We start from the raw sequence: 12765 nt of genomic DNA on the forward strand, positions 1-12765 counted from the left end.
ATCCCAGCACTCAGGAGTTTGAGGTCAGCCTGGTTTACTAAAAACAAAAAATCACACTCAGTCCCTTTTCTCTCTTTCTCTTTCCTCTCTCTCTCTCTCTCTCTCTCTCTCTCTCTCTCTCTCTCTCTCTCTCTCTCTCTCTCTTCTCCCCCTCTCCTCTCTCTCTCTTTTTCTCTCTTCTCTCTCTCTTTTTTTCTTTTCTTTTTTTTTTTTTGGAGCTGGGGACTGAACCCAAAGGCCTTGCTCTTGCTAGGCAAGCGCTCTACCACTGAGCTAAATCCCCAACCCCTTTCTCTCTCTTTTTGAAACAGGGCCTCACTGTATAGAACTCTGTATATAGACCAGGATGGCCTTTGACTCAGAGAAATCTCTCTGTACCATCATACCTGCCTTTCTCTGTTTCCTTCAAAAGAGTTTGCACTTGCGCTTAGTAGAAAACCCAGGTTGCTTTCTAAACCATCACTGCTTTGTTCTTGTTTAGATCTTTTTTTCTCACGAATTAATTTAATTAATTTACTCACTTTATGTCCTGATCACACCCTATCCCCATCCCTCCTTTCCTCCCAGTCCCACCCTTACACCTCCTCCACCCCACCCTTCATGGGTAACAACCCACCCTGGCACAGCAGAACTAAGTCCTTTCTCTCCCCGTGAGGCCTGACCAGTCAGTCCAGCTAGGGCAAAGGGATCCAAAGACAGGCAACAGAGTCCAAGATAGCCCCTGCTCCAGTTGTTAGGGGACCCACATGAAGACCAAGCTACACATCTCTTATACATGTTCAGGAGCCTGGGTCCAGCCCATGCATGCTCTTTGGTTGGTGGCTCATTTCTGTGAGCGTGGGCCCAGGTAAATTGATCCTGTAGGTCTTCCTGTGATATCCTTGACGCTTTGATCTGTTTGTGAAGACAGAGTTTCACATGCTTCACGCTCCCTATGAATCTGAGGTGGTCCTGAACCCTGATCCTCCCAAACACTGAATACCCAGGCATGCACTACTATATACCCTGCTAGAATACGTGTGTTTGTTCTTTAAGTACGTGAGTGTGTGCACACACACCTGCCTAGCACCCGTGTTTCCCCGGGGACTTAATCCAGAACCTTACACGAACATACCGTGGATTAACCATGTGTACCATCACATTCAGAATTTAAAAAAATTTAATGACTTTTCCTGAACTATATCTCATGGATATCACTGCTTTTTTTTTTATTTGCCACTAAAACAGGGCAAATAAAATTATGTTTTGCATAGAAATAAAATTCTTAAGATTCAAGGAATGAGTGTGCGTGCGTGCGTGTGTGCGTGTGCGTGCGTGTGCGTGTGTGTGCGTGCCTGTGTGTGTGTTGGGGGCAGACAGAGACAGAGTACTTGCCCAGCATGTGTGCCAGGTATGACTGAGGCGAGGGGAACAAAACAAAGCAGTGACATTTGGGCTGTGGCTGTAGCTCAGCGAGCACGGACACATTGTCTTGTAGTGAGGCAGTAGGTTCAATCCCGACCCCTGACAGAAATGACTGGTAGATGACTAGTTTTTTGAGTTTCATTTATTTGATTGAATTTTTTGTTTTTGTTTTTGAAATAAATTCTCAAACTGTAATCCAGGCTGGCCTGGAACTCACTATGTAGAGCTGGCTGACCTTCTTGGCTCTCCTTTTTTAAAAAAGATTTATTTATTTATTTCATGTATGCGGGGACACTGTCACTGTCCTTAGACACACCAGAAGGGGGCATCGGATCCCATTACAGATGGTCGTGAGCCGCCGTGCGGTTGCTGGGAATTGAACTCTCGACCTCTGGAAGAGCAGTCAGTGCTCCTAACCACTGAGCCATCTCTCCAGTCCCCACCCCTCCCCCAACCCTCTTCTTTTAAAGTGACGTGAGCCCCTGTCCCTGACATCAATATTAAAAGTTTAAAAGCTATTTTACTGTGCACACACACAGATATAGTGGCTGAGAATTTTCTAGCATGGGCAAAATCCTGGCTCTAATCCCAAGGCCAAGAGCAAAATGGGGGTGTTACGCAAGAGGAGCCAGGCATGGTGGTTTGTGGGTTCCTAGCACTTAGTAGGTGGAGTTTGCTAGTTCTAAGTCAGCCTAGGCTACACAGTACAACAAGGCTGAAAAGCAAAAGAAATCAGGTGCCGTGGCACAGGCCTGCAGAACCTGAAGATTAGGCTGGCAAGATGGCTCAGGGGTAAAGGGTTTAATGCTAAGCCCTAATCGCTTGGCAATGGCTTGGTAAAGGGGAGAGAAACAGTTCCCGCTCAGTTGGCTCTGACTCCACATGTGCACTGAGGTGTGTGTGTCCCCCTCCCCTTCCACACACACACAAAATAAATACATGAATGTAATCAAAAATTAGGAACACGGTCTGCCAGTGGTGGCGCATGCCTTTAATCCCAGCGCTTGAGGAGCAGAGGCGGTGGATCTCTGGGAGTTTGAGGCCAGTCTGGTCCACATAGTGAGCTCCAGGAAAGCCGGAGCTAAGAGAACAGTGGCTCAAGAAACCAAACCAAGGGGGTTGGGGATCTAGCTCAGCGGTAGAGCGCTTGCCTAGCGAGCGCAAGGCCCTGGGTTCGGTCCCCAGCTCCAAAGAAAAAGAAAAAGAAAGAGGGGAACTCGGACACAGGCTACTGTATGGCTAAACGTCAGTTTTACCTCAGTGAAGCAAGCATCTCACACACAGACAGACATGTTGTCTGATCCTGTTTGTGTGAGACAAGACTGCTGATTGCCAGGGCCTCGAGGGGGGAGTTACTGTCTAAAAGATAAAAATGTTCAGATGTGTAGGATGGGAAAGGTTCTAGTGAGAGATGGTAATGACGTCTGAACGACACTCTGAACATATTCAGGGTCACCAACACGCACATTTAAATAGAGAGGCCAGGCTGTGATTGGTGGCTCAGGCCTTCAGCTACAGCACTCAGGAGGCAGAAGCAGGCGGATCTCTGAGTTCGAGGCCAGCCTGGTCTACAGAGTGAGTTCCGGGACAGCCAGGGCTACACAGGGAGACCCTGTCTTAGAAAACAAAATAAGTAAAACAGTGAAGATGAAGTTGTGGAGAGGGATAAGAGCGTTTGCTGCACACGCCTGAGGACCTGAGCTGGGACCTGTGGGAGAAGATGTAGCAGCTCACATCTGTAGCCTCGGAGGGAGGCACAATGGCCGGGAAGCTCATGGAGTACTCGGCTTGCCGCAAACGAGAGACTCTGCCTCAAAAACAAGGTGGGAAGGCAAAACTAACCTCTACCCTCTCATACAGGCCATGGCATGTGTGCACCAACACCCACACACACATTCTCTGTCTCTGTCTGCCTCTGTCTGTCTGTCTGTCTGTCTGTCTCTCATACACACTAATAATTTTTTTTTAATGTAATGCTTAGCTGGGCAGTGGTGGCACATTCCTTTAATCCCAGCACTCAGGAGGCAGAGGCAGGGGGATCTCTGAGTTGGAGGCCAGCCTGGTCTACACGGAGTTCCAGGACAGCCAGGGCTACACAGATTTTTTTTTTTTTTGAAACCCTGTCACAAAAACAAATCGAAAAATAAATAATATGTAAATTCCATGGTATTTCACCATATATTTCACCACCCCTACCAAAAATAAGAAGGAAAAAAGAAGAAGAAAAAGAGAGAGGAAACACATCTAGGAGCAGATGTCTTCATGTTATGTTGCGTACCACAGTGAAATGTGGAGGTCAGAGGGCAACTTTGAGTCGGTTCTCTTCCCCCACCTTTATGTGGGTTCTGGGGATGGAACTCGACTTACCCAGGAAATGGATTCACCGAGCTATCTTGCTAGTCCTATTTCCAATTTGAAAGCTGTGAGCCACCACACCAGACGGTGATTTGTAAAAAAGAAAAAAATATATTGACAGAGTCTTTCTGTGTAGTCCTGGTTGGCCTGGAACTTGCTGTGCAGATGAGGGTGACCGTAAACTCAAGGAAATCAGCCTGCACAAAGGCTTGTACCACCTTGCCACTTCCTGATTTCTTTTTCTTTTTTAATTATTTTATTTTTTAAATTATTTTATTTATTTTATGTATTCGACTGCACTGTAACTGTCTTCAGACACACCAGAAGAGGGCATCGGATCCCATCACAGATGGTTGTGAGTCACCCCATGAGGTTGCTGGGATTTGAACTCAGGACCTCTAGAGGAATAGTCAGTGTTCTCTATGGCTGAGCCATCTCTCCAGTCCTCCTGATTCCTTTGTTTAGCTGTGACTTTGTTTTTGTTTTTGTTTTTGATACAGTGTTTCTTTGTAATAGTCTGGTTGTGCTAGAACTTGCTCTGTAGACCATGCTGGCCTCAAATTTACAAAGATCCCCTTCTCTGGGATTAAAGATGGCTTATGCCACCATTACCTGCCCAATTTTTTTTTAAGATTAAATTTTGGGGGGTTTTTGGTTTTGTTTTGTTTTGTTTTTTAAGACATTATTTCACTATGTTGCTCTGGTTGTCTTAGAACTCACTATGTAGACCAGGCTGGCCTCAAACTCAGAGATTCACCTGCCTTGCCTTCAGAATGCTGGGATTAAAGACGTGTGTCGCCACACCCAACTAAAAATGTTAAAAATTATTTTATAGGCTGGAGAGCTGTCTCAGCGGTTAAAAGCACTGACTGCTCTTTCAGAGGTCCTGAGTTCAAATCCCAGCAACCACATGGGGGCTCACAACCATCTGTAATGGGATCCGATGCCCTCTTCTGGTGTGTCTGAAGTCAGTGACAGTGTACCCACATACACGAAATAAATAAATCTTTAAAACAATCATTTTACTTTATGCCAATGGATGTTTTGCCTGCATGGGTGTCATGGATGTCTGTGTCCCATGTGTGTGCCGTGCTCACAGAAGCCAGAAGAAGATACTGGGTCCCTTGAGCTGAGAGTTACAGGCAGTTGTGAGTTACCATGTGGGTATTGAGAACCAAACCCAGGTCCTCTGGAAGAGCAGTCATAGCCTTTTTTTTTTTTTTTTTTTTTTTTTTTTTTCGGAGCTGGGGACTGAACCCAGGGCCTTTGCGCTTGCTAGGCAAGTGCTCTACCACTGAGCCAAATCCCAACCCCAGTCATAGCCTCTTAAATGCCGAGCCGTTTCTCTCCAGTTCCCTGATTTTTATTTATTTATTTATTTATTTATTTATTCTTTTCTTTTTTTTGGAGCTGGGGACCGAACCCAGGGCCTTGCGCTTGCTAGGCAAGCACTCTACCGCTGAGCTAAATCCCCAACCCCCCCTGATTTTTTTTAAATACTTGTTTTGTTATTTATTTATCTTTATGTGTGTGTCTGTATGTGGGGATATGTGGGTGTGAGTCCGGGCACCTTCTAAAGCTAAAAGAAGGCATCAGAGCTTCTGGCCTTGGAGCTACACGGTTGTGAGCAGCTGTGAGAACTGAGCTCAGGTCTCTGTAAAAGCATCATGTGCTTTTACGCCAAGCCATCTCTCCAGCTCCCCTAAAAAGGTGTGTGTGGGGTGTGTGCGTGTGGGGTGTGTGTGTGTGATCTGGATCTTGCCCTGTAGATTGAGATAGTCTCACACTCGCAGAGACCTGCCTCTGCTTCCTGTGTGCTGGGTTTAAAGCCAGGCACCAGCCCTTGGCTGTCACCGTTGCTCTGGAGAGGATACCTCCTTTGCCTCACCCTAGTCCTGGCCACATTCACATCCACACTTTGAGATCCATTACCTTCTCCTGGAATCTCGCCCTGCCCGCCCTCATCCACCATCTCTGCTCCTGCTCCTGTGCCCACAGGTCCAAGTGCTCAGCCAGCGCCGGTGCAGTCTACTGTCTGTCAGACAAACTTTTGTCTCACATCTCCCTGTCACTAGGTGTCATCAAAGAAGCATGCCAATAATCCCAGCACTCAGAGGCAGGAAAATGGTGAGTTCAAAGCCAGCCTAGTTTACCCAGTAAGGCCCTGTCTCATAAAACAAGTAAACAAAACCTTCCTGTTGATCTGAACCTGTCCCAATCACGTTTCCCGTATCTCTCAGCCTCCGTCTGACTTCATGAGTTGGACCTACTAATCCCCTCTGCGATCCCACAGCCCGGGTCAGGCCAGACACTTTACCTTGGAAGGGGGTCCTCTTCCTACATCACTGATGTCTAGTACTGAGACCCCTACATCACTGATGTCTAGTACTGAGACCCCTACATCACTGATGTCTAGTACTGAGACCCCTACATCACTGATGTCTAGTACTGAGACCCCTACATCACTGATGCCTAGTACTGAGACCCCTACATCACTGATGTCTAGTACTGAGACCCCTACATCACTGATGTCTAGTACTGAGACCCCTACATCACTGATGTCTAGTATTAGGAACGCATGAGGGCTAAACCTCCCCCACTGACTCGAAGAAGGACAGCAGACCTGGTGCAAAGGTTTATTGCTGAGTCTGTAGTTAGCTAAGGGAAGGAGAGCTTGCCTCTACCAGCAACACTGTCTCTGGTCTGCAGGCTTAAGCAAAGGTGGTAGGAGAAGTGGCTGGGAGATGTGGGGCATTGTCTCTAATGGTTTAGGCATGGTTTTTCAGTCCTCCCTCCCAAGCTATGGGGCCTGAATCAGAAGGGACGACGTGGTCACATGGAATTGCCTGTAACCTTACACGGGATATTCTTTGCCCATGGTTGATCAATAGGGGCTGGACTCTGCTCTGAGCCACCCCTCAGTGTGGCTTCATTATTGGTCATCCCTATGTCAATAACACCGTCCTTTGATACAGCATACCTTAACCAGCAAGCCCTGCGTATTGTGTGTGGGTGGACAAGGTGTGGTGTGGAAGTATCCAAGGACAGAGGGGCGAGACCCAGAGGGAGAAGGGAGTAGGAGAAACCCTGAGCCCAGTATTTGGGAATGGGTTTGGCTTGAGTCTTTCCCTGGCACCCAAGTCAAAGTCACTAATTTCTCTGTGCGAGGCTTCAAAGACCAGAGCTTGGACTTTGGACTCCTCAGGCTACTGGGAGGGACAGCCACTGACCACTGGGTAGACAGGTGTTGGACTTGTCATATGCAGGCAGCAGGCTGGACCGGCCTACTGCTTGAGGGAGGGAGACCTCAAGCCCTTCGTGGAAACTGGGGAGGGAGGGCTGTTTGGTGAACCGGGATCTGCTGGTGAGCTGCTGCTGCTGGGGGTGGCCGATGATGCTGGAGACGGGTCACTAGGGCACTGCTGAGTCACTGTGAGCTCCAGCTGTCCCAAGTCCTGTGCTGTCCTAGCTGAGGCTGGCTGCCGTAGGTCCAAGAGGCCAGTGCAGCCAGGCGGTGAAAAGCAGGGTAGAGTTGGGTACTTGGGGGAGGGTCTGCACGTCAAGCCTCAGAGCTTTGGGTGTGCGGCTACGGGAGCAGCAGCTTGAGGAATAGACGTTATTTGAGGGGACTACAGGGCTGTAGGGATACAGAGTCTCAGGGCACGGGGCAGACATGGATTCAGGTATCTGTGAAGAGAACAGGAAATAGGACCTCAGCCCCCCTTGAACAGCAAAATAAATGGGATTAGGCATTGGGGTGGGAGTGGGTCACTCCCATTTGTGCATCCGGAGGTTGGGGAGGGATAAAAAGGATGTGGAACTAATGAGTAGGGGGAGGGGCCTCTGGTAGTGGGTGGAACCTGAGAGCAGTGGGGCGGGGTTTAGGGGTGGGCAACAGGGAACGTGGCAGTCTGAGGCAGTGAACTTAGTGAGGAACTAGGGGCAGGGTTAGGGCCCTGAGATTAAGGCGAAGGATGGTGGAAGGTCTGGCTAGCTAGCACCCCACCTCAGAAGAGCCCGCAGTCTTTGAGGTTCTCCTTGATGATAATGTCGGTGACGGCGTCAAAGACAAACTTGACGTTCTGTGTGTCGGTAGCGCAGGTCATGTGGGAATAGATCTCCTTCACATCACGTCGCATGTTAAGCTCCAGGAACTGCACTTTGATGTAGTTGCCGGCATCGTCGTAAGTGTTAGGTCCTGCGGCAGAGGGCAGCATTCTCTCTGTGAGGGAAGGCTTTTTCCCCGCGGGAAGGAGAGCGCGGCGGGAATCGTGGGGTTGTGGCACCGCCTGGCGGCCGGGACTAGGGATCTCACCATCGTAATCGGGAAAGCAGATGCTGAGGTGTGCCTTTTTTATCTTCTCGGAGAAAACGTCCTTCTTGTTGAGGAAGAGCACGATGGACGTCGTGGCGAAGTAGCGGTGATTGCAGATGCTGTTGAACAGGTGCAGGCTCTCGTGCATTCGGTTCTGGGGAGGGGAGCGGCTGTTGGGCACCAGGCTACGCAGGTCGCTGCTGTCCCTTGGTCCCTGGCCTCCCGACACCAACCGCTCCCAGACAACTTCTGTTTTCGTGAGTCTCACTGGCTCCCCCAGGCTCCACCTCCCTCCTCAAACACTCAGGCCCAACTCACCACTTCGTCGTCCTCCACCAGCACCATGTCGTAAGCGCTCAGCGCAGCGATGAAAATGATGCACGTCACACCCTCAAAGCAGTGGATCCACTTTTTGCGCTCGGAACGCTGCCCGCCCACATCGAACATTCTGTCAGGCAGAGCCAGGTCCAGATTTAGACCGGTGTATCAGGTCACCTGGATATGCCCACTGTTACCCTTTTGCCATCCTAAGCTGGCTGGAGAGCCCTCGTACCACTTGGCATCTGAAATGGCCGGCCTTTCTCCTGGCAAAGGTAGGACCTTCACTCAAGACAGTGAAGTTCCAGTCAGGCCAGCTAAGCCCTTTTTTTTTTTTTTTTGTTTTTTTGTTTTTTTTGTTTTTGTTTTTTGTTTTTTTTTTTTTTTTTTTCCGGAGCTGGGGACCGAACCAGGGCCTTGCGCTTGCTAGGCAAGCGCTCTACCACTGAGCTAAATCCCCCCCCCCAGCTAAGCTCTTAGAGCAGGGGTCTTACCTGAAGTTGAGGTCCTTGAAGGAGAATTGAGTCTCGATAATACCAGTGGTTTTGACACGAGAACGCAACACATCCTGCTCAGTGGGCACGTATCCTGGAGTCACCAGACGCTCTAGGTCTGAAAGGTAGCTGAGGAAGACCACCCGGTATGAGTGGGTGAGTGGCGTGGGTGTTCACACCAGCGGGGTCCTGCCCACCCACCTCTGCCCCCTGGCATCCACTGGTGTACTCACTAGCCAGCAGAGTCATTGAGTTGGTATTCTGAGGCTCGGTCAAAGCAAGCTTGGATACCGGAGTCCTTCCACAGGCGCTGAATGATGTCTGACATCTCCTTGGGCATTGTGCCTTCCTCAATAGTATCCGCCATGTGCATCAGCTTCCGGGCATCGTCCTGGGGGTAGGGCAAGGTAGTGGTTGTGAACCTGAGCCTAGCCAGGTGCCACGAGCCCTCGAAGCCTAACGTCAGCCTGCCTCCTGCCTCACCTGCCGGGCCGAATCTCCGTACTGAATGTTGAGCGTGGTCATAGCCCTCACAATGGCCAGGATGGACTGCAGAGTGTTGCCGTAGATGATGGCGATGAACTCGAGGCATTCTTCCAGCGAATACCCGTCCTGGTGGATAATCCTACAGCCAAGACCAGCAAAGTCAGAGTCTCCAGGGTCAGTAGGAAAGGACAGGTTCTAATGTGCGTGTACCCGCCCACCACCAGGGGCCTTAGGATGGACAGGGAACACTCACTTCATCTGCTTGACAATAGTGCTTTTCCCGGATTCACCGGCACCTGAAAGGAAAGAGGTGGTGCTTCAGAGCCGCACTAACCACCACTTCTTTTGGATCAGAGCCTTGGGGTGCCAACTAGACCTCTAGATACACTTGCCCTCACCTCTATTCAAAGTAAAGTCTTTGAGACCTCTGAAGAAAATGGTTGTAGGTGACAAAGGGGACCTACATCTGTTGAGTGACCTTAACTGTGCCCAGAGAGAAGGAGGTTTCCCAAGACTCTGATGTATAAAGTCTTATGTTGTGAGACCAAAATAAGGAACCCTCTAGTGCCACCTTGTGGAGTTGGTCAGTACTGCATGCACAGGATTATCTGAATGGGACCGGCAGCCTCTGCTTTTCCCCGAAACTAGGGAGGTGTCTCTGAGAGGCTCAGAGGGAATTAGCATCCTTAGGTGGGGGAGAGGACAGAACTGACATCCTTCCTGAGCCTGCGACTCCTTAAGGGTGTTGGGTACAATTAATGGGATTTCCGGCTTAGTGGCCTTTCTCCTAGGGCTCTGGCTTAGTACCTCTGCCTGTCCTTCTGAAACAGCGACTTTCTGTTGAATTAAGCAATGGCAGTCCCCCCATCTCCCCTCAGTATCCATGGGATCATGGGATCAGCTTTATTTATCCCATGTAGGCTTCACTATTTTTCCACGTTCTTTTTTTTCTTTTGTGTAGGCATGGCTGTTCTGGAACTCCAAGCTAGCCTCAGACTCACAGATTCACTTGTTTCTGCCCCAGTGGTGGGACTGAAGGCATGCACCACCACTGCCTGGCATCGGTCCACTTTTTAAAGCTGTTTCACGGGTCTACCGATGACCACGCTCTGGCACCCAGTGCCTTTGTGGACCTGGTGATCCAAGAATTATTCTCAGACCTCATTCCCAAGGGAGAAAGAAGAGCTGAGAAGACCTCGCTGAGCAGGCCTGGAAAACCATAGGCTATAGCTCAAGGGCAAAAATGTGTCTGAAGACACACATTTATACAACCGTGTGTTTGGTATACACTTCAGGGTGTCCTCAAGAAGTTGCCCCAAGTACCTCGCCTTGGGGGACTAGGACATCCATCACCTGTCAGACCTTGCCTGGGAATAGCTCGCTCTGTGCTCTCTGCCCCACCACCCTGTCATTCTTCCCCAAAGGAATCCCTGCCTTAAGGAAAGGCTCTTTGTCCAGCCCCAGGCCGCTGACCCACAGCTGTCCCCTTCTAACACTGGCCCGCACCCCTACCCAGAAGCAGCAGCTTCACGGTCCGTGCGTCCTTCTCAGCATCTTCTTTCAGCTTCTTTTCCAGCTCTCTGGAGTGCTTCTCCTCAGCGCTGGCCCCAGCCCCCATGGTCCCAGCAGCAGGCAAAGGGACAGGGTAGGCAGCCTCTGGCCTCCTCAGACAACCTTCTGGCCCCAAAGCCAGCAGTCAACTGACTCTTCCACAGACCTGCACAGGCCCTGGTGGGATTGCTCAGTGGGATTTGAGAGTTAGGGTTGCCTGAGGGCCAATCAGAGACAAGGACAGGTGAAGCTCAGTCTCCCAGCCTTTTAATCAGTCTGGCAAGGCCCCAATCCATCAACTGCTGACTTGGCACCCCTTTACCCCCCTCCAGTTCTCCAGAAGAGATCCTAGAGAGTCCTTCCCCCGTCCTATATGCATTTATTTGGTGGAATTGAGGGAACAGACCCTTTAGCACAGAAGTGGTGGGACTGGGGGCAGGGCTGGCAGGAGACTGGAGAAGCTGGCCCAGAGGACCTCCTGCCTGCCCAGCTGAGGTCACCGCTCCTTATGCTGTAGGCTTACATGAACTTGGAGGAAGGTGGTGCCCGAATCACAGCCCCATTTTACTGATTAGAAGCGGCTGACAGGGTCACATAATTGGCAGCGGCTTAGAAGAGTGGGGTGTCTCCAGATCAGAGGGTTCTGTGCCTCCCAGGAGCCAGGAGGGAATAGGTGACTTTCCATTGCCTCACACTCAGGGTTAAATGTGACCCCTCTAACATGTCCTCTGCTGGCGGATGGGTGAGTCTGCTACACATACAGGCCTGTGTGTCTTTCCGTTCCTTACTAGGATCAAGCGAAGTAATGAGTAGACACACTGGGGTCTGTATACCGCATGTATGTGTACCTGTTAGTAGCTTTTTAAGTGCACATGCCCTTACACACCTGTTTGCATGGCTATGCATGCAATGTGTGCATGTAACCTGGTGCCCTGTGTGTGTACACGCTGAAGGTCAAATCTAGGGATTCCTGCGTGCTGGACATGTGCTTCACTGCCGGGCTGCACCTCCAGCATCTTAAGCATTTCTCTGTGTAGGCACCCGTGTTTGTGTGCTCACTGTGCTGTGCTTTGTGTGGATTCACAGCTGTGCACGTGTGCCTGAGCGCTCAAATACAGGCAACTATGGCATTCGCACTACAGTGCACTTGCCTAAGTACTTAGATGCGCACCTGTGTCCCTATGTGTGCATACATGCTTGTCTGTGCCAGCCCATGCACATGACTGGGTGTGCATGTGCATTTAGGTCCAACAAAGACCACTATAGAGGTGGCTAGATTCAGTGTATTTTTGACAAGTCTATTGCAGACTTGGAGCATCCCAGAGTACGGAAGAGCGGGGTCTCACTCATAATGTGGGGCCTGCATAGGGTGCCACTATAACCTGACAGCCTTTACTCAGGGGTCAGGGGTAGCAGTTGAAGTCTGGAGTCTGCTGTGCTGAGCAGCTAGGTGCTAGAGACGGTTTGTGACTCTAAAGTTGGAAACCTTATCTTGGGCTCCCTCTGCTGGTCTAGAGCCCCCTTTCCTGAAACCAGACTCAACTCTGTGACAGACTACAAGGGGGTGGGTGCTAGGGTCCCAAGCACTGAGCATCGAGTTGTCCCTAAGGGTGGTAGGAAGTAGATACCCTACCCTGGCGATCTTTGTCATTCATTCTGAGTGAGGAGGGCTCTGTTCAGAAGCAAGTTCCCTCTGTCACTCAGCCCTTGGGCTCCACCCACCTTCAATGGCACAGTGTAAATGGAGACCTGAGTGGTCTCTGTAGCTTAGGAAATGCCCGAGCCCTCGTTATTCAACCAAACCTGTCCTCTACACAGATTGTGTCTTCAAGGTAGGGTTCC

The 12765-nt window shown here is 50.2% G+C and overlaps 1 protein-coding gene across 1 annotated transcript; it reads right to left on the reverse strand.

Moving 5' to 3' along the window:
- Positions 1-6381: 6381 nt before the first annotated feature.
- Positions 6382-11044, reverse strand: Gnat1 (G protein subunit alpha transducin 1). Its single transcript, XM_032909575.1, has 9 exons — positions 10885-11044; positions 9626-9668; positions 9370-9511; positions 9120-9277; positions 8887-9015; positions 8393-8522; positions 8075-8228; positions 7766-7957; positions 6382-7446 (listed from the first exon to the last, which is right to left on the reverse strand). Exons 1-8 carry the CDS (start codon positions 10988-10990, stop codon positions 7767-7769), a joined length of 1053 nt encoding a protein of 350 aa, XP_032765466.1. The 5' UTR covers positions 10991-11044; the 3' UTR covers positions 6382-7446; position 7766.
- Between the last annotated feature and the right edge of the window lie 1721 nt (positions 11045-12765).

The sequence above is a fragment of the Rattus rattus genome, chromosome 8 (assembly GCF_011064425.1).
Source record: "Rattus rattus isolate New Zealand chromosome 8, Rrattus_CSIRO_v1, whole genome shotgun sequence".
Lineage (NCBI taxonomy): Eukaryota > Metazoa > Chordata > Mammalia > Rodentia > Muridae > Rattus > Rattus rattus.